Here is a 23199-nt window from a genome sequence, read left to right as displayed (position 1 = left end):
ATATAAAAAGTAAATTATTGACATGGTATGGGTAATCTATAATGTAAAGAAAAATAAAACATATAAAGGAAATTGTATAAGGTGCACAAAGAAGCCAAAATTCTACACCGGTAAAAAGAAAGCATCTTCAACAAATGGTGCTGCTCAAACTGAATGTTGGTGTGTAGAAGAATGCACATAGAGCCTTATCTATCACCCTGCACAAAACTCAAGTCCAAGTGGGTCAAAGACCTTAGAATAAAACCAGATACACCAAACCTGATAGAAGAGAAAGTGGCGAATAGCCATGAACACATCGGCACAACTTTCTGAACAGAATACCAATCTCTCAGGCACTAAGATAAAAATGAATTTCCCTAGAAAGAAATAATAGAAGAGATCTCCTAGTTAAACTGGGGGTAGAATTGAAGGGGAGAGTAATGAAAGAGATGTTTTGATGGGGCAGAGCTATGGAGAAACCTGGTGCCAGAGAAACTCACAGGAATCCATAAGGATGACCCCAGCTAAGAGTCAGCAATAGTAGACAGTTAGGCTGAACTGGCCTTCTCCTTTGATCAGACTGGTGACTACCCTAATTACCATCAGAGAGCCTTCATCTAGTAACTGATGGAAACAAAGGAAGAGATCCAGAGCCAAGCATTTGGGCTGATCTCTGGGAATCCTGTTGAAGAGCAGAAGGAAGGATTGTACCAGCCAGGGTTATCAAGGTCATCACAAGAGAACCCACAAAAACAACTAATGTGGACTCAAAGGAGCTCATACATTCTGGACCAACAGCTAATGGAGTCTACAAGGGACCAACCTAGGCCCTTTACATATGTGTGACAGTTGTGCAGCTTGATCTACCCGTGGGACTCCTAGCAGTGGGATCAGGGCCTGTCCCTAACACTTGAGCTGGCTTTGCCTTCTACCATGCTTTGTTGACACCAGGGAAGGCCTGCCCATTTCTTAACAGAAACAGAAGAGTGGATGGGGGGGGGGGAGGCAGAAGGAAAAGACGGAGGGGAAACTGCAGTTGGGGTGTAAAATATCTGAAAAAAATCTAATTAATAAGAAAGAACAATTAACAAATTAAAACCAAAATGTTTCTGTAAGGCAAAGGACACTGTCAAAAGGACAGAATGACAGTTCACAGAAGAAAAGGTCTTCACCAAACCCACATCTGACAGAGGGCTAATATCCATAATACATAAAGAATTCAATAAACTTTGTATCAAAAAAGTGAATAAACCAATTAAAACTGGGATACAGATCTAAATAGGTAATTCTTAACAGAGGAAACTACAACAGCCAAGCATCACTTGAAATGTTCAACATCCTTAGCCATCAGGGGAATGCAAATCAAAAGGACTCTGGGATTCTATCTTACACCTGTCAGAATGGTAAGATCAAAAACACAAATGACAGCTCATGCTGGAAGGGATGTGGAGCAAGGGGAACACTCCTCCATTGTTGGTGAGAGTGCAAACTTGTACAGCCACTTTGGAAATCACTCTACCATACCACAAGAACACTTGCTCAACTACATTCATAGCAGCTTTATTCACAGTAGCCAGATAACCCTCAACAATAGAATGGATAAGGAAAATGTGGTACATTCATATAATGGAGTATTACTCAGCTGTTAAAAACAATGTCATCAGAAAATTTGCTGGCAATTGGACAAAACTAGAAAACATCATCCTGGGTGAGATAATCCAGACCCAGAAAGACAAGCATGGTATGTACTCATTCATAAGAGAGTATTAGCCATAAAGTAAAGGAGGACCATGCTACAATCCATAGACCAAGAGAAGCTAAGCAACAAGGAGGGCTCAAGGGGAGGGGGTGGAATGCATGACTCTCACTGTGAAGGGGAAACAGAATAAACATCACCATTGGATAGTGGGGGTGTGTGGCTGTGGGGTGGGACAGGAACAGGAGGATCAGGTTGGGGGAAAATGGAGGGAGATAGTACTTGGAGAGATGACTAAAATCTGGGAGCATCTCTGGGATGAGCTAGAAACCTAGAGCAATGGAAACCTCCAGGAATCTATGAGGGTGACCCTAGATAAGACTCCTAGCAATGGGGGACACAGAGCCTGAACTGGCCATCTCCTGTAACCAGGCAAGCCTTCCAGAGGACAGACTGGGACACTAAGTTTTCCCTCTGGGGTCTGGCAAATTTGACTCCCAAGCTCAGTGAAAAACTTCAAGCAGCAAGGGAAAGCTGCCATTATACAGAAAAGAGTTTAACATACTAAATGAGAATTATCCTAGGCTAACTATATAATGTGGTAATTAACACTTTCAACTGACTCACTAATACATCGAATGCTGTGACACTGCCAGCTCAGAGTATCAAAAGCATATGTAGGGTTAGTACTTTCACCACAGTCCAAGTTGGAACACTAAGGAATGTTTAATTCCAGTGCTTCTTCCCACATCACTGTGCCCTCAGGCAATCTTTCCATGGAGTGAGTGTTGGAACAGCCACAGAGCATAACAGCAACCAGAATTCTCAACTGCTGAGTGATTTTTATCACTATTATAGTTTAGATCATTTTAAGCATCGAATGTTCCATCTATATTAAAGTTTTCAGTCTACTGAAACTGAATTATCGGCCTTAGCCATCCTTCCTAGGAAATAAGAAATCACAGTTGCTACTTATTTAATAAAGGTAACTTTATGTCTGTTCTACTATCTCAACCATCACCACTCTCCTGTGTACTAGTAACATTTTCCTAAAGCATTCATGGCAAGAAATGAAGGCAAGGAAGGCAAATAATTTCATTAGACTAAAATGCAGTAGATGGACTTAAGCACTGACTTGGAAGCCCAGGTTTCTCCTCTCACACATCTTTAGATGTGGCCTCTATAGGCTGGAAAAAAAAAATCACATTTCTAACATTCCTGTTCGAAGAGTCAGGCCTATACATTGCATGTCTGAGCACACATGCACTTGCATGCATGTGCGTACACATACACACAATAATAAAAGAAATTCTAAAATCTTTGTCTGCATGCAGCCTAGAGATCTGGTGCAGAGTCAGCAGGGGAGATAATGACAGTCCTGTGTGAGGGCAAGGAACACCTAAGTTAACAGATGGATGACTTAGGAAAAAGAGGATATTAACAATAATAATTAAAAGATTGGTAGATACATTCTTGCTAACTTGAGGGCTACGTACCTTGCTCCTCTGAAACCTGGTATGTGATCTTTAAGAACTATGGCAGCTTACTAGATGCTGAACCATATCTGCTATGCTTCGTGTACACAGCAAAGGCTTTAGCTTTAGCTCTACGGCAACCCAGCAAAGAAAGTGACATCCTATAAAAACTCCATGATTACACCTTGTAGCAGGTGCAGAACGCATGACTTCAGACAAACATTATTTCTCCTGGATGTTATACAACGAATTAAATGAAACCCATGAGGCAGCCAAGATTGCAGCAAATATCGTTTAAAGCATCTCTGTAGCCATTCCCAGTGCTTCCCAGTGACTTTTCATTTGAAACACTTAGAGAACAACTCTTTAAAAAATAGTCCTTGTGGAACAGATCTTTTTTATTATTATTTTAAAAATTTAGTATCTGTATACCACAATTCCACAAACTCCCATCAGGCAGGTGGTTAAGATCCAAGGATCATGAGTTTGAGGCCAGGGTGAGCTAGAGTGAAACTCTCTAAAGAACAAACAACAGAGCTAGTTCTTTCAGGCTTTTTATTTTTAAGGTAATCTTTCTTTTTACTCATTTAATTAACAATCTTCAGAGAAATTTCCATATAGAGAACACTGTAGAAACTGTCCCTACTTTTCTACTTATTCTGGGAAAAGAGAGACATGATAAGAAGTCACAAAACAAATTCAAATACAGACAGGCTCCTAACTGTGTTAATTTTGATATAATCTTAGCAGGATATATACTATATTAGCAGTGTGTACTATATATAATATGTAAGAGAACGCTTCACTCTTTCTCAAAGTTAAGTCACATGAAGAAGCTTTTGTAACATGTCAGACTTTATTCATACCTTTATTTTTAAATTATATAAATGAAATACATCAAATTCTACCTTCTATTTCACAAACTGAGGACTTATGACAGACACATCAGGTGACATCTAAGAAACTAAGGGTATTACAGTGAAGGAGGAGGACTGTTTCCATGCTGTATGAATCTATGTTGGGCACAAAAGGTTGAATATAAACAACTCTGGCATTGATTGGTGCAGAGAATGAAGAAAATGAGTTGAGGGTAGCATTTCAAGTACACTGGTCAAAGCAAGCTTCACTGAGCAAAACAGATCTCTGGGAAGCTAGCCTAGTGGGAAACCAGGCAGACACACAGGCAATGGTAGAATTGCAAAGAGATGGCACAACACGCCTTCACCTCACTTTGGTTGGAAGGGAAGAGCAGGCCACATTAACAAAGGCGAGAGAAAACAGTAACAGGGTCAGGAAGGCACCAGGAAGCCAGGTGGCACAGAGCTTTTTATGTTAGTACAAAGCCCGTTTTCATTCCAAAGGCAATGGTAAGGTTTGCCAAGTTCTGAGCAAAGAAATTACTCAACATAGAACCACCCTGGTCTCTGTGTTAAGAACACACTGAAGGGCAACAAGTGGAGAGGCAGTAAAACCAGCTAGGAAGCGACAATAATCCCAAGAAGAGAGATTAAGTAACAGGCAATGAAAAAAAATATGATCAAATCCTGGATATATGGAAGTTGCAAAAGCTAGGCTATGTATGGACTGTAATTCTTATTCTGAGGAACAGGAAGAACAGGTTGTCATGTAGTGAGAAGGGAAAGGTGAACCCAGAAGCTGGCTTGTGGGTGGGTGCAAGAGGAAGTGTCACAATCAGACACATTATACAAGCTTGGTCTACTACAGATTCAGGTAGAAATGCCAGTAAGCAGGCTCATTACACATTCTGGAATTGAGAGAAGGTGTTCAAGTTAGAAATACAGACTTGAGAGTGAGAAACAAAAAGATCTTTGATTACATGAGATCACCAAGAAGCAGAGATGACTAGTTTATATTGACATTTCAGGAGAAGGAAAGGGAAAAATCCAAGGGAAGTCCAAAAGAGCACTTGGTGAGAAGTGAGGAGGGTATGAGATCACAGAAGAAAGTGAATTCTGTCATGAAGATGCTCAGTGATACATGGGTTCTTTAACCTACATCAGTCCCTGATGGCCTTAAGGATCCAGTCACTGGTAGTACATGGCACAAGGTGTCAGTCCAACTGGTAAAATGCTCTTCTGAGTGGCCTGCTTGCTATATCAGTAGAAGAGAACATTAACTGGAATGTTACTTCAAAGACTTTTTGACACTAAAAGAACACAAGACATGAGGGCAAATAACAGTGTACTGCATATGCAAAGAGACTTTTAGATTCTGTGTTTCCTTAGAAGATCTTGAAGACAAGAACAGGGCACTTAGCCAGCAGTGAGCATCCAAGATTCCCATGTAGGCAAATCTGCTATATTAGTCTTAGTAGAGTAGATGGGCTCTTACTGCATGAGGGGGGGATGTCTGGCATGATCTCCCCAAATCTTGACTCCTCAGAGTCAACACCATTTTATGACCTTACAAGAGCAGTCTTCTTTTCTCTTATTACTGTTGTGGAATCCCTCCAGGGGATAGCATGCACCCCTCTAACCCACGTCAATTCATGAATCTCCTCCAAATGCCTTTCAGGCCTGCAAGAGCATCATATCATACCAGAAGCCATGCAGGGCATGCTAGGACTCAGAAAGGAAGAGAGCAACTGTATACCAGAGAAACAGATTTAGATAGCTTGTATTAGTCAGGAACAGTACAAATAAGTTTAATTCTGAGGGTGATAAGATACTGGGCCCTAATGTTAGGCAGTGATTTCAGACACTTCCCTGAGATGCAGAATGTAACAACCAGATGCAGAATGTAACAACCATCAAGAATCTCCAGAAGCAGCACAAAGTAACTATTAAGATGATTGCTAGATGCCTATACAAACCAATGGCTCATACAAATTTGGCTGAAATGCCAGAAACATTGCCATGGATGGCAGAAATGGGGATTACTAGCCTCAGAGATGGGCGTTCTGGAATGTACAAACTATATACAGAAAACAAAACAAACAAACAAATCAGATGACTATGTTCTAGAACAATCTCTCTCTCTCTCTCTCTCTCTCTCTCTCTCTCTCTCTCTCTCTCTCTCTCTCTCTCTCACACACACACACACACATACACACAACCATACCAAGTACCAAAGCCACATGGAACATGCTGATGAGAAGCCCCCAAATTACAAAAAGCTTATTCCTGGCTCTCAGGTCAGAATGAACAGAAAACAATATATAACTAGGCTTACAGATAAGCAGTGAGAAGGGCGACAGGACTCCAGGAAGAAGTCTGATGGGTGCAGCTGTCATTTGGGGGAGGCAACAAGAGTGTGTATGTGAGAATGACACTCAATTATGAGCGCTAACAGCTATAGCTTTGCTAGAGTCTGCCACTCAGTGTTTGCCACCAAAAGAAATCAAAGACAAATGGCTACACAATTGCAAGCAGTTAACGCAATAAAGTTGCAATTGCTTGTGCAATTTCCAAACTTGAGCTAACCTTTTACCTAGAAGTCACAGGGAGAAGAGGCCTAGTTTCCAGAAGGCAAGACTTCTCAATACTTTGGCAAGAATACATGGCAGTCCCCAGTCCTTCGGAGGGATCTACGATGCTTAATGAGATAACTGGAGGGAAGCACTCAGATGCTTGGAGGACTTTGGCCAGAGTCTACAGTGGTCCCTGGAGAACTAAAACATCAACCAGATGCTCCCACTCCCTCCCCTTCTTAGAAGCAATATGAAGGGCATTAAGAATGGAGCCCCAACCCGGTGCTCAGAAAAGTTGGAATGAGAACACAAATCTATCCTGTGAAAGATTTCTCAGTTGAGACATTCTAATTTCATACTTCGCAAGTGTGTCCCAATATCCACAACAAGTCCTTGAGCAAAGAAGGATGATTTATTGCCACTCCACAGACCCCATCACTGCCAACATAGTAAGTTAAGAAGCCAGAATGGTTTTGGTGGTGGGGAGGGCATGGCAAAACTAATGGCTGCTAACAATCTCAGTAGCATATTGTGTGGTCTCAAACGCTACCTCCCCAGGTATGTAGGGGCCATGGTGCGGTACAGCTTCTCCCTTACTTAACGTCTATTTCTTACTTCTTCCTCCTACAAGCACTGGTCTCAAAAGCACTCAACACATTCCATCACAGTGTGGCGTCCGATAACTCCAGCTGCAAGAGTTACACCCCAACTGTGAATGTAAGCATTGCCCTAATTGGGTAATGCTTGGTTTCACTTCTAGACAGCTTCTGAAGGGACAATATCAAAATGATATTTTTTAAGTCTTTGTTACTTTTTTTCTGGGAAGGACCCAGAAGTATAACTCCAGACTTCCTCCAGATATAGCCTCCTCAATGCCCCCCCCTTTTTTTCTTTTGAGCAGTCTCATTATATAGTGCAGCCCAAATTGGAACTCACAGCAATCCTCCTGCTTTGGTTTCTAAATTCCTAGGATTATAGGCATGAGTAAGCATGCCTGACTATGGATGTTTTCTACATTAAAAATTACTGGTGAGCCTATTAGTCCACATTTTCTTTTCATATATCCTAAGTAATTCCCAAAAATTTGCTTGTGTGTATGTCTGCCTGAGGGTATCAAATTTTGTGGAACTAGAGTTACAGACAGTTGTTAGCTGACACTTGGAAATTGAACCTTGGCCCTTTGGAAGGTCTCTCCAGCCCCATAATCCCCCTGGTATGGGATGTCCTTCTATAGGCTGCCAATATGTGTTGCTTTTATTGGTTAATGAATAAAGCTGTTTTGACCAATGACCAGGCAAAATAGAACATGAAGGGAAATCCAAACAAAGATGTGTGAAGAGAAAGAAGGTAGAGTCTAGGAGATACCATGGAGCGGCTGCAGAAGTAAGGTGCCAGAATATTACCAGTAAGCCACAGTCATGTGGTAATACACAGATAGTAAATATGGTTAATTTATAAAAGAGAGCTAGCGAGTAATAAGCCTGAGCAACTGGACAAATAATTATAATTAATATTAAGCCTCAGAGTATTATTTTATAAGCAGCTACAGAAACTGATGGGTAGGACAGGAAACATCCAACAACATCCCCCAATTTAATATTAAAAATATAAAGTTTTTTTTCCTGATCCTGCATTGAAAAAGATTATTTTAACTTGGTACCTATCTCAATGTCTTCAGAAATTGTCTCCATACAATTTTTTTGTCTATGCATCATCATTTAGGAGCTTACAGCTTGCTTAATAAATTCCCTGTAAATATAGTAAGTTTATCTTATTTAGGTAGAATTTAAATACACAAACTAAGAGTAAAGCAAAATAAGTTGTGAGTTTCATTTCCTTTTCTTTTAGGTGGCTTTATGGCACTACCTAAACAATCTCTCATTTATGCTGTTTAGAAAGTTGATAATCACAACCTTATATAAGATTTCAGGATAAAGTATTTAAAATCACATGTGAATAAATAAGTAAAAATGAATATTACATAATTTTGATCTTAAGTTTCTCAACTACTTCTATGTCTAAGTATAGCTTAATAGATAGGTCAGAAAAAAACTAATCAAACATGTCCTTTTTAAAGTAGTCTGTACAGATTTAAAAGTATACTCTGCATGAAATCCCATGGTGAACAATTCAATGTATTTAAATATTGTGCAGACTGATGAGAAAAAGTGTTTTATTCTATTGGTTACAACTATATAAGAAATAAAATGACAACTCTAGTCACATGAGATCCTAATGATACAGTTATTTACAAAAAAATACCAAAATATAAATGTATTTTTAAACAATAATAGTTTGATGGCTGCACACTAGCAAACTGAATGATTGTTGGCTGGCATGACAAAATTCCCTCTGAGTATATTACTAAACTTATCACAGAACCTCCCCTCAAGGAAAAAATTGGAAAGAGTGCCACAGGCCCACAGTCAAATGCTAAGAACAGCAGATGATAATACAGTCGCATAGTTAATCAAATCCTATAGATTTAAGCAGAGGTGCATATACTGTGAGGGAGGGACAGCCTGGCTCTCCCAGCCTCTGGGGCTGTATAGCTCAGGCTCAGTCCCTACCTCTTCCTTCTCCTACCACAAAACGGCCACACACATGGATGAAGAGCATAATTTTTTTTTTTTTTGTTACCAGCAGCCAGAAAGAAGTGCAGACTGCCAAAGTGTAAAAAAGGAAAAAGCTTCCTTTTTATATTTACTGTCATTGGCCAGTTCCCTATTTCCCATCAGCATGCATTTCAGATGCCATCTGTGGGTTCAGGGTAGTATGGCTGGAGGCCATCGTGTATTCCATAGCAACAATGATTCTTCTAAAGACAAGGCTCCTTTGGGGAAAAGAACAGAGATAGCTTTGGAGGCCAGGAAAAGTTATAAAAGGTGGGGGAGGGGGATAGTTTTCTTTCATTCATATCTAATCTATTAAACCATGCTGAATCAAACTTGGGAGATTTTAATAGATATGTAGCTTGGTTTCAAGACTTTTGAAATTCAATTCAAATAAAGATTTTACATACTTGGAAGAAACTGCCTCCATGAATTCATCCAAAAAATTGTCATATTCAGGACCTCTTACTCTCCTCTGCCGCAGCCCAATGTACAACGGATCTTTAAGCAGCTCCTAGTGTTAAGGAAACAGTTGCCATAAAAAGAATTAGCAATGAGAAAATCATTTATCTTTCCTTAACCTGTTTCATTATCTTGATAAGAGATAGAAACAAAAATAAAATCTTGACATACTGATTCGTAATTAGCCCACAGTCACTACTTAATACTTCATAGAGTCCATACTGTCTATATCCAAAATAAAAAAAAATATTACTAACTGTTAAAACATTCTGGGTTAGTATGAGGAAAAGTAAAGTAATTAAACATGCTAATGATGCTCATTAGAAAAATCTCTATTCAGATTTTATAGGTGAAATTAATCACACACAGAAATAATGTTGAGTTTTAAAGATTTACAACAGCTTATAAATGGAAAGATAACAATTATTTTCATTTCCAAAAATGAAATCTTCAAACATTTTGAGTATACTTGTTATATGAATACTGACTTACTTAAGAGAAAATATTTTTAGGCTCGACCAAGTTTTTCTTAAACTTTTTAAACCTTATAGTTTGTTGTTTCTTAAACCAATGAACCTGATACAGAATTATTCTGTTAAAGTATTGGCATAAATAACCCTTAACATTTTAATAAATCAATTGTTAAATTGACTTTTAATATAGTGTAAAACATGTCTATTAGTAACAAAGATTCTCAGTAAATTAGGAATATCTATGGAAGATCATAGCTAACTATTTTCAGATTCAGAACAATGTAAGAATATTTGTCCTTACCACTTTTCTTCATCATCACACTAGAGATGCTAGCCATTACAATAAGGCAAGAAAAAGACAAGCATACAGACTGGAAAGGGAAGAACTACCACTTTGTATTTGTATAAACATAACTATGTAAAATAGAAAATAGCAGTAATCTACAAAACCCAAAAATGTATATTAACACAGTCTGGGACGTAAGAACAATATTGTATTTCATCATATTAGGACAGTTGAAAAAATAAAACATAACTCCATTTTACAATGGTAACCCAAACCACAAAATTCACAAGGAAATATTTATCAGCAAATATGTGAGACTTTAACACTGGAAACTATAAAGCACTACAAAAAATAAATTAAAAAAACAAAAACCTATAAGTGCTTTCCTTAGGAAAAGGGAGGGATACCTCAAAGGTCAGATTCAAGAACTCACAGGATGGCAAAAAACAAAAGCCTGAAAACATGAGCTACAGAAACCCACTCTGAGGAAACAACACTGGGCCATACACAGGTGGCATGATATCTAGGGAGGCTTTACTGGTGGTGGAACTTCTAGAACCATGGGACTCCTATTCCTCCAAATTTACTTAGGAAAGTTGGTCATTAATCTGTTCCTGACTCACCACTTAATGTAAGAACATATGAAAAGAGCCACAATTAAGATGCAAATCCCAAACCTCATCTAGAACTGGGATGAAAAGTTTATAGTCTGAGATGAAAATCCGTGTGTGTGTGTGTGTGTGTGTGTGTGTGTGTGTGTAATGTAAACAATTTATGAATGAGAATTTATATGGAGAAATGCACACTTGTTCTAGCCACCCACGCTTTTCTATCCATCCAGACTGAATTACAGTTTACTGGATCATAAGTATTAATATAAACAGTAATGATTTTGGAGAGACTTTGTTACAGACAAATACTTTCTTTCTGGTGTGGTGATGTTAAGATTCAACTACTTGAATCTTCTGAAGTATGGTTTATCTAAAGCCAATAGAAACCACAGCCAAGGGCACACTTGTTGACCTGATATAATTATTATTAACACTCTCACATTGTGAAATACCTTTGGCTCGACCAATACAATTTAACTGCAATGTACGCCTTACCAAGTAGTTAAGGTTTTTTTGCTCACTGGGAGCTAACATGTTAAATCACATAAATGTAAAATGTAAAACCTGAAACTCAGGACTGCTGTAAAGCCCAGCTGTTCCTTAAGGCATAAAAACTCTTTAAACAACCCACTGGCAGGCATCTGGGCAGCCAAGGTTAAACTGCCAATGTGCTACTAATGGCTGCCAATATTAAAATACTTTCTCCAAGTCTGGAATATATTTAGCCCCCAAATATGAGATTTAGAGGAAAAAAGAAAGAAAAAACACAGTTGAGGAAAAATGTGTCCCTTCATTTTTCAGCTATCCTTTCCCACACTGATAATTGAAATACATAACATAAAGAAGTGTAATTGAGGCAGCTCAGCGGGTAAAGGCATTTTCCACTAAGCCAGATGTCTGGAGTTCAATTCCCAGAATTCACAGGGTAGAAGGAAAGAGAGAGCTCCCACAGGCTGTCTTGTTTCTCTCTTACACACACACACACACACACACACACACACACACACACACACACGCACGCACGCACGCACACACACGCACGCACGCACACACATGCACACACACGAATAAATAAATGCAAAAAAGAGAAAATAAGTATAATAGTTTATTTAAAAAGACAATTGTTGAAATAAAATAGGATGTTAATTCTTCAACTATAACAATGTATTTGCCAGAAAGTTTGTTCTATTTATCATAAAATTTAATTAAGAAAATTTAGATAATTCTTGAAAAAGTAGTACATATTTGGAGATTTGGGTGCCAAAAATTAATAAAATGCCACTTAAAGAGGAAGCAGGCAGAGGAGGGCAGGGGTATGTATGAGAGAGACTGTTGTGGAGGGGACGAACAAGAGCAAGTTACAATGTCAGGTATGCACAAAGACACAATGATGGAACCTGTTGTTTTGTATTCTTACCTAAACAAACAAGAAAGGAGCTGAAGATCACTCTAGTGTATAGGCTGTCACAAAAGGAAGTGACATGACTGATTTGCATTATGAAAGCCTCATTGTGACTAAACACCCAGTTCAACCTCTGGCTTCCACAGCCACACACATACATGGGTACTTACACACACATATGCTCCCACACACATACACGCATGCACATCATATCCATACACACATGCCAAAAAATAAGAATACAGCAACATTTTTAACCCATAAGGACAAATATGGAAGTAAATACTGAAAATTTGATATCAGGCAGACTTCTTCAACATAATGTGATGCATTGTAAAAGCAGATAATGTGAAAAATCCAAGGCAATCAGTCAACTTGACAATTTTCATGGAACGTTTGTTTCTGGTAACTCATGCAATCTATCAAAGTAAAAAAATCTCTACTGTAGATCCCAGTGGAGCCTGGAGGTAAAGCACAACCCTTTGGTTAAGAGCACTGGCTGCTCTTGCGGAGGACCTGGGTCAGTTCCCAGCACCCACGTGGTGGCTCATAACCACCTCTAACTCCAATTCTGGTGGGCCTGACATCTACTTCCAACATCATGGGTACTAGCCATGTACAATGCCTAAATAAATAAAATAAATAAATCATTTTAAAGGCCCAGGCTTAAAAGTGATCAAATTATTATAAACTTATTTCATAGTGTTCATTCCTCTTCAATAACTCCTAGAATTTTCAAGTTACATCATAGATCTTGCAGGTTTTATTTTAACTTCCTTATATCATCTCAGTATTGCGGTAAATAAGGGTCAGGATAAACAAATAGGCCGAATAGATGTTTATTCAGGGAGAAATAACTTACAACCTAGACAGATGAACACCAGGAAATTCAACCCGATCCTCTCCTGTCCGAGTCACGCCAGAAAGAGCCACGCCAGAAAGAGCGCGCCTTCCTGGCCCCCTCCGACCTCCTTCCTCAGGTCACCTCCGCCCATCGCTCCACCCCCCAATGGGCGTGGTCAGTGCTACAGAAGGACTACCTCACTACAATACTAAATATTGTTAACTGTGATTCTTACTTGATAACTGTTGTATAATATATTTTGCGATGTTAAGGTTAAAACCCTTCTTTTTATTTAGACAAAAAAGAGGAGATGATGGGAGATGTCATTCTGTATATGTTTCTCATACTGGTTAATAATAAAGCACTGTTGGCCAATAGGAAAGGAAGATAGGAGGGACTAGGAGACAAGGAGGAAATAGGAAGTAGGAAGGAGGAGTCAAGATGGAGAGACTGGGGAGACCAGATGCCTGCCCCATTCCCCGGTAAGGAGGCCACGTGGAAATACATAGATCAACAGAAATGGGTTAATAATTAAAGGCAGGGCTAGCCGATAAGAAACAAGTAACCGGGCCAACAGTATTGTATCAAATACAGAGTCTCTGTGCATTATTTGGGGCTGGTGCGGCAGCAGGACAAGACCAGCGGCGGCAGGCGGAAAAACCATACACGTTACATCTCAGCTTGCTTTAAAACATATGAAAATTAAAATAAAATCTTAATGTACACATTAGAATTTTAAAAGAGCATCTTTAAACAGGTTAGCTTTGATAACGAAGTCATTTCTATTAATACTGAAAAAGAAAATGTAAGAGAAGCCATATATTAAATCAACATATTTCCTTGGATAAAGGTTAAATAAGCATTCATAAATAGAAGCTAAATATGGTTTTGTTTGTACATGATAAAAACACATAAGAGATGTTAAAACACTGATGGAATTCTTCTAAAATATTAATGTGGACGTAAGAAAAGTTGAACTCCAAATCATCTACCCCAGATTCAATACAAACTTTTAGAATAGTAAAGTTGCAAGCTGATTAAATTTAATAGGACCTTATCTATTAATAGATAGTAATTAGGAAGAAACTATGGCCTCTTAGAGTAATTCATGCACTTCAAATAATAATGCATAATGCTTATCAAAGCATTTGATACCACTAAGGCAGATAAACCATAAATCATATTATAGAGAAAAAAAGCACAGAAAAGGCTATTTCTTTATAAAAGATGGGGCAGAGTTGAGGGGAGTGGGGCAACAGAAAAAAAAAATGAACGAATTTTATGAAGTTCAAGAAATATAATCTCAAAATGCAAAATTTGGCATCACTTTTTAAAACACTTAAGGTGTTTACCTCATTTTCTGTTCCCACGTCCAAAATGACAGGTAAGCACTGCTGTGGATTCACCCCTCCACAGGCTGTGTACAGGGCCAGTTTACCCACAGGGATGCCCATCCCATTACAACCAAGGTCTCCCAAGCCTAGAATACGCTCTCCGTCAGTCACCACAACGGCCTAGAAGAAAGAAAGAGGCAAAAAGTTGATCTTCTTTCCTGCTTCCTAGTCCCGAAGGCGATGTAACACTGCAAGTAACACTGATCCACAAGGCAACAAATCAAATACATATGACAATGTTTAATTAGAGTCACTAGGGAAGAGCGGGGAGGAGAAATAGGTTTGATCTATATATGTTGAGCATTATACAAAGTTATATGTGTGATTAATTATATTACTGTAAAAAGAAGAGAAACAGAAATTCAAACAACCCAAATAACGTAGTCTTCAATCAAGAGGACAAATGGGAAATTAGAGCTCAAACTGCAAACAAACAAAAACATAGGGCAGCTGTCAGACCACCAGATGCCCCTCAGCTATAATGAGGTATTGCAGAAGTTACAGCTATGCTCCAAGATGCTCTGACCTCTTACTCCCAGAAGTGCCTGACACTGTATTGTTATCTCTGGAGCATGCCCAGTACAGTCTACTAAAATATTACCTAGTGACCTTTCCCTAAAACTCATGAATTTTGCCTAATTTATTTCCACTTACTTAGAATAATAATGAATCATATATGTTACTCATGTAGAGGGCTTACTTTACAGGATTTAATATCAGCATTAAAATTAATTCATTCAATGTCTTCATTCCATAATGTATGGCCACAATATAGGTTAAAACAAACCTAATTTATTAGAAATTATAAAATGCTGCACTGAAAATATCCATGGAATAGCAATAAACTTAAGCTTCTATTTCTTACTTGTTTTAAAATTTGATCACTTATTTTATGTGTATGGGTGTTTTGCCTGCTTGTATCACAGGCATGCTTGATGCCCACGGAGGCCAGGAAAGGACATTGGATCCCCTTGGACTGGATTATGTGGGTGCTAGGAATCAACCTGGGATCTCAAGAAGAGCAGGCAGCGCTTTTAACTGTGGAGCCCTCATTCCAGACCCTCTGTTTCTCAGTTTAAAAACAAACTAATACATGTGCTTTTCAGAGTGGTTCTGTCTGCGCACTACTGTAATCCCAGCATCTGGTACAACATTTAGCACTCAGTAAACAGCCAATAAATAGTGGTAAGCTAGATACTCATAGGCACATAAAGTGAAATCGTGATATGTAGAACTCACCACAGTACTTGTATTTCAAATTAAAAAAAAAAAAAAAAAAGAAAGAAAATGTGGCTACCATCCCTAAGCTCAGAAAGTCAGTGTTTAAAGGGGGTCTGGAGCACACTCGGTTCCCTCATCTCACGTCACAGATCACGAAATGGAAAATCAGAACGCTAAACTACCTTGCCTGGATAATCCTCCTAGGCAGTCCCAAGGAGCCAGAAGCCGGGTCTACCCTCCACACTGCACTCTTCCCACCACACCTTAACCCAGATACACTTTAAAATGCACGGCTGAGACCTGCTGTTTTACATTTTTGGGTACTGTAAAATACAAGTATTGGAAAATTGTTTTTAAGTAAAGACATTTAAAGAGAGAGGTGAGATTTCTTTTGCATATTCCACACACTCCTCACAGATCCTTAAGGTCATAATGAAAGGAGGAATGATTTAACGGATTTTTTTTTTCTGCCTCCCTTGAACTTGGTGGATTATTAAACACAGAAAGTACAATAATAGAGTTTGCTTAAAGAAACTGTATGCCCTACATGTTCAATACACATATGTATTATACATATATAATGACTTTATAAAGAATGAAACACTAAGAAATTGGAAATGACAGGAAAACTGTATATACATAGCCTTATAATAAAATTAATAAGTTGTAGAAAAATTCAGAGATATTAAATAGGTGACAGTCACTGATAATGCTGCTCACAGCAATGAGATCGTGGCTATGCAATGTGTCATGGGACAGAAAAGATAGCAAATTACCTTAGTGCAGTCACCAATAACTTACCTTGACAACATCTTCTGGCCATGCATTAAGAAGTGAAGCAATGTGCCCTCTGTCGTAGATACTAATAAAGAGGCCTCTGGGACAAAAAAAAAAAAAAAAAAAAAAGTTTTAATTTACTTCAAACCTAATGAGCATTAACATTAGTAAAAACCTTAAATCTATTAACATATCTCCATTTTTATTACATTACTGAAAATGTATTTCCTTAAATAATGGCTAGAAATCCTGAAAGTAGGGAGGCTGGGGATGTTGCTGGATTATCACAGTGTCTATCTGTCATGCCTGTATTGATCTCCAACACTGCACAAAACTGGACATGGCACTGGGTGGGTGGGTGGGTGGGTGGGGGATGGACAGATCCCCGAAGCTCACTGGCTAGTCACCCTAGCCAAATCAGTAAGATTAAGACTCAACAAAAGACCTTCTTAAAAGGTAAAGAGTAATTAAGGAACATAACCAATACTGACTTTCGAACCCATCAAGTATGTACAGACATATGCACACATGTAAGAATGCATATACCCACACAAATATAGATATAGAACACTAATTAAAAACACCATTTTAACATGAAGAGGTTACAGCATGTACTATTCATGCAGGGGACCCACATACAGTTCCCAGCACCCATTATCAGGCAACTCACAATTGCCTCTAACTCCAGCTCCAGGAGATACAATGCCCTCTTCTGACCTCTGAAAACAGCTGCATTCATGTGTGCATTCCCAGACACAGACACACAAACATAATAAAACAAAAAGGAAAACTTAGAAGTATCTGTCCGAGCCGGGTGCTGGTGGCGGATGCCTTTAGTCCCAGCACTCGGGAGGCAGAGGTAGGGAGATCTCTGTGAGTTCAAGGCCAGCCTGGTCTACACAGCGAGTTCCAGGACAGGCTCCAAAACAACACAGAGAAAGCCTGTCTCAGGGTGGGGGTGGAGGGAGAAGTATGTACCCCACTCATAAGTCCATTTGGCCTTTAACTAAATATGAAACATGTAAAAGCATGGTGAGAATGACAAACTACACAGGCATGAATTCCAGTGTGTAGTCCACCTTTCCCTTCCACAGTGTGGGGGTGAGAAGATGCACGAGATAGGGCTGAAGAGACTCAGACTGCACACTTGTGCTCACCTGACGATCTCACTGCTGTTTCTACCTAACTGGAGCCTGTAAAAGGTCCAGCTCGCTGCATTTCTTGTGACAGTTTAACAAGCAGATTCACATACTGAAATACTTAACACCTGTTTATACAATGAGAATCTTGCCAATAATCTAGAAGACATCTATTTTCACACACACACACACACACACACACACACACACACACACACCCTCTTCCCCGATAAGTGCAACCATCTTCTTGGCTTTTATGCTACGTGTGTGTGTGTGTGTGTGTGTGTGTGTGTGTGTGTGTGTGTTAGTTCTAGGACAGCTTCCAAAGCCACAGAGAAACCCTGTCTTGGGGAAGAAGAAGAAAAAGAAGCTCCTAATAAGATACATGAATTTTCAAATCTGACTGACCCAATGCAATCAGCAGAAAGGATATCAATAAAGAACTGGAAAATTAAAATGAGATATTTGGGCCTAAATAAAAAAATTTACATTAAATAGTATACAATGTTCTTGGCACTATACTATTAAATTATATTTCTTCAGAGACTGTAGGCTGGCCAAGATTTCCAAATGGTAATGTTCTCATGAAACAGAATCATTTAAAATAAAGAACTAAAAATGATATTAAAAGCACCAATTAAATGTCAAGATTTATTATGCACAGACCTGGGTTCAGCTACTATGGAAGAGTCAATTGGCCACCCATGATCTATTGCACTATGTAGAGATTCACTTACAGCATAAATGCTTCCTCTAGGAAGAGTTCAGTAAGTCAAAGATCTGTAATGTCCAACCAAAGACAAGCATTTGGGGAGTTATTTATAATCCTTCCTGGAATGTTCCCATGATTAGAAATCTACTGAGATATCCAAAAGAACTTCTGCATGTCAGTAACAATTTGAATATGAAACATTAATCTTAGAGGGGGTGGGGGAGGGAGGAAAAGTGGGAGGGAGGGAAAGGGAGAGAGAGGGAGGGGGAGGGAGGGAAGTTATATACTTAAAGTTTAGATAAAAAGTGTGCTTATCTACATTTTAAAATGAATACAATTGCAATGGGAAACTTGATGCTCTGGGAATTTAAACAGAGCTTTATGCACGCTATGCAAACCCCATACCACTGGCCTATATCCCATCAGTAAACTCTTGCTGTGTTAAAAATCACTCATTCTGTTCAAAGTTAAACAGGTCAACTGAAGACATTCTGGTATCTAGTTCATGTCAGAACCAGGGCAATTTTAAAATGAAGACCATTTTTTCATACACATAGTTCAAACTTTTTTCATAACCTCTGACACTATACATATTCCACCCTCAACACAAAATTGAAAGACAAAATGATATTCCCCATGTTGCTGGCTGATATCCCCCATGGAACTGCATATCAAAATGAAATTCATTCCATAACGTGTAACTTTCTATTGCTAACAAGACTCACAATTTCTTCAGAGAACAAGATTATGTGCTTGTTCCTGATCCAATGGAGGAGACAATTCTGCAATTTTCTATCATAATGCCTTCTTGCATTTGTTATTTCTAGAAATATTACAGTTATACTCCACTCTCCACAAAATGTAAACATACAATAGTAAGCCTTGAGGGTTAACCAAAGCTGAGTTGCATGACAGGTCCTCAATTGATGGAAAAAGCAGTACAGACTGCTGGGACCTAAGATGGTTTGTGTTACAGTTTTTTTTTTTTTTTTTTTTTTTGACTTGAGACAGTAGGGAGGCAGTTCACACTCATTAAGAACCCTACTCTTGAATTAGTCCTTTAACTGATTCCTGGACTAGTAACACATGGTATAACAACTTCTTGACGAGCTAGCCAGCCGTAGAGCCATCTATCCCAGTCAGCCAAGGCTTTATGAGCAATATGCTACTGTGCAACTGTGTGCCTAAGCAAGGATGCCCAGAGGTTAGGTACACTACGTGCATCTTTCTCCTCCTGCACGTTGGGGATGACCCAAGGACCTTGTATGCACTACTAAGCACTCTAGCCCGAGCCACATTCTCAATACCATGACTGCACTTTTTCACTATGATTTTAAAGCTAAAATGGATTTAACAGGGCCTAAGCTCACTGTAACTGAGGATCATCTGTACTTAAGAAAGTGAAGTTGGATAAAATGTAGACCTGTAAAAATCAGAAGATAAAACAAGATAAAGATACTAAGCCAAAAGTCTGGAACTGAAAGTACTAGAAAAAAAAATTATTAAAGGGCTCGGAAGAGAAGGCCAAGGGAAAAGCATTAAAAATTGGTTCACACAGTAAAAGACTGGGGTCATTAGGAGGAGTCCTCATGAATACAGTGATCTTACAGGCAGGCTAGCCAACACAGCTGAAGCCAAAGGAATGTCAAAGGAAAACTGGGCATGGCAACACACACCTACAACCCCAGGACTCGGGAGGCAGAGGCAGATGGCTAGCCATGAGTTCAAGGACAGCCTGGTCTATATAGTGGAAGCTACAACATGAGATCCTGTCCCCAAATCACCTTTTTAAAAAGATGACATAAAAAGGGTTAAGAAGATCAATACAATCCTATCTCATAGTAAATTTGTAAAGTACAAAGAATCATTTTTTTTTTCCTGAACCACAGCCAAAATGGTGCTCCATCACTACCAATTAGTTAATGCATTTCCAAGAAAGAAAAACACTCTTCAGAATCATACTCAGAAAATCAGTACTGATCCATCACTGCCACTTGGTCCTCAAACATCAGCATGTCCCTAACCATCCCAATAATGAAATGAGCCCACTGCAAAATCCAGCACAACATCTGTCACTTTGGTCTCTCCACCTGGGCCCTTCCTTAGTCTTTGCCTAATTTTCCTAGTCTTAATCTTTCCAAGTTCCAAGTGAGTTTTTAAATATTTGTTTTCTTTTTAGTTATATGCACGTGCATGTCTGAGGGTAGATATGTACATAGGAGTGTGGTGCCCATGGAGTCCAGACGTGCTGGATGCCCCTGGAACTAAAATTCCAGGAAGCTGTAGGCTGTACTGTGACACAGTGAGTCCCGAAGTGAACCCTTTTATCCACAATCTTTTCCTGCACGTGTTTACTGCAGAGTCATTAGTCTGGTTCAAGGCCTTGTTTCTGCTACACTATCAGTGCTGGGCCCTCACTGGAACTTCTCTTGGATATCCTGTTGCTGCCCTGTGTCATGGAGATCCTACAGCTTTGGGTCTGCAGGACCGGCCCCTTCATGTGCTCTAGCAGATCACAGATGGGGTTGATATTGGGGTGAGCCAACTCATAACCCTGGTTCTGGACCTGGGTGGTTGCAGGGTTGGTCAGCCATCAGCTCTCCTTTATTCTCACCAACATGGTGAGGTTTCCAGCATTGCTACAGCTAGTTCACTGCTTGCAGCTATGAGCAAGGGGAGGGGCTGGCTTTCAGGCTCTCACAACCTCAGGCTCAGCTCTTCTACACTTACACCACCAGGCCCGCATCATTGTGCTTCCCAGGCGAGCTGCAGGGACCCATTCTCCAGATTGCTGCAGCTGGTGAGGGGCAGGTACAGCTCTCCCTAGTGTTACAGCCAGTGTGGGACCGGGTCAACTCTGCACAGCTCTATCCTCTCAGCCTCAGGTGATATCAGGAGCCAAGGCCATCAACATAGGCCTCACACAGACTGCATCAGGTCCATGAATCCAGACATGGGCCCTGGCAACAGCACAGGCCCAGACATCACCATGGCCCTGGTGGCAATTAAGCCACCCACTTCAGCCTGCTCCTTACTGCCTTCACCTCTACAGTTATGCCTCTCTCCCCATACCATACCATACTTCCGGTCACTATGATAGTGTCCAGCTGCTCAGCACCACAAGGCATCAGGTGGCCCATGCTTTCTGCTCAGAGCCTGGGAAAGACCACCCATGCCTGAGTGTGGGTCTCTCCTTGTCCCTCCTGCTCCATCAACACAAATGTGCTTTTATATCATGTGTGCCATCTTGAGATTGAGTGATGCTACACTGTGACTAGATTCAGAACTCACACATATTCTGAAGAACATCATAGAAATGTGTGGCTACTTATGATCAGTGACACCACTCCCAATTTGTCATTATCAAGGATACTCATTCTGATCACTTGATTAAGGTGAAATTATTTGGGTTGTTTCTCCCCAGAATCACTCCTTTCTTTTTTGGCAAATAAATACCATATATTTAGTGAAACAATGCTTCAAAATTGTAACTCTGTTGTTTCTTTACTCAATTAGCAATTTATTCTTGTCCATATAAGCTCACAGTTTAGTATTTATTCAATAGTGTTGAACATGTTACAAACATAATACATTCAATGCCCAAATGTTCCCAGACGTGTCTAGTGGGAGTATTCAATTTTTAGGGTGGAGGATGTTGTTGAGATGAGGAATTGCTATACTGCTCAGGCTGGACTTGAGTTCATGGCTCTCTGCCATCAATCTTTAACCCTTATCTATTCCTCTTTCTATCACATCCTTTCTGAAAATCTCAAAATTCAAATCAGTCTGTTCTCTCTTTTCTTTATGTCCTGCACAGTTACGTTTCATAAAAGTACTCACCTAGACCTTCTAGATATACTTAGACCTTCTAGTCTCTATTATCAGCAAAAGACTCACCCTGAACCTGCCTTCTTCAGGTAGTCCGAGTGGCCCTTGGACTCTCCACAAAAGCTCCTGTTTGCCTCTGTCTATCACTCTCACCCCTCTGACACTTCATTTTGTTCATACAGAAACAAGGACTTGACTATCCTATCCCCCATAAAAATTCCTCAAGCTGAGCCCACTATTTCATTACAGTATTAGCAAGCACCATGTCTCTGTCCTCTAGTCCTATTAGCTCTGATGCTGGCCCCTTTGCTATCCACAGGCTTCCCCAATGTCCTTTGTTCCTGCTCATCCTCAAATTTCTCAAGTCTCTTTCCCGCTAATGATCAGCTAAGGCCTAGGGAAACATTGCTTTACTCCAGCACTTGGACTCACTTTCAAAGCTCACTTTATCCAAGCTTCTGCTACTTCACAGGCTTCACCTCTGACTTTATATCTTATTCAGGTCCCATCATTGCTCTTGGCATTTGATGAACTGATTCAGCCTGACAAACATGTAGTTTCCAGCTTTCAGTGATAGTTCAAGGATTCACTTGGGCAGCCTTCCAGTCCCTCCAGCTCCTCCTCACTACCAGATCAGCTCCCAATCGCCCATCACAGTGCAAATGTCAGCTTCTCTTGCAAAAGTTTTCTGACTCAACACAAGCTTAGTCCAGTGCAATTCCATACAAACTTGCTGTTTCTATACTATAATACTTAACATACTCTCACAAAAATGTTCACTTCCTAGCATGTTTTCCAACCAGATTATAAAACTCTACAAGTCAGTAATTTCATATTTCTACAAAAGTCAAAGAAGAC

The 23199-nt window shown here is 39.6% G+C and overlaps 1 protein-coding gene across 1 annotated transcript in view; it reads right to left on the bottom strand.

Moving 5' to 3' along the window:
- Me1 (malic enzyme 1) overlaps positions 1-23199 on the bottom strand; it is a 99238-nt gene that overhangs the window by 40727 nt on the left and 35312 nt on the right. The window contains exons 4-6 of the mRNA XM_051207725.1: positions 16687-16762; positions 14623-14784; positions 9603-9706 (exon numbers count right to left, since the gene is read on the bottom strand). Of these exons, the coding sequence (XP_051063682.1) occupies positions 9603-9706; positions 14623-14784; positions 16687-16762 (342 nt within the window). The remainder of the gene's footprint in view (positions 1-9602; positions 9707-14622; positions 14785-16686; positions 16763-23199) is intronic.

Source organism: Phodopus roborovskii, unplaced genomic scaffold (assembly GCF_943737965.1).
Source record: "Phodopus roborovskii unplaced genomic scaffold, PHOROB, whole genome shotgun sequence".
In the NCBI taxonomy this organism is placed as follows: Eukaryota; Metazoa; Chordata; class Mammalia; order Rodentia; family Cricetidae; genus Phodopus; species Phodopus roborovskii.
Note: the sequence above shows the minus strand (reverse complement) of the source record. Positions and strands in the feature narration are given on the sequence as shown.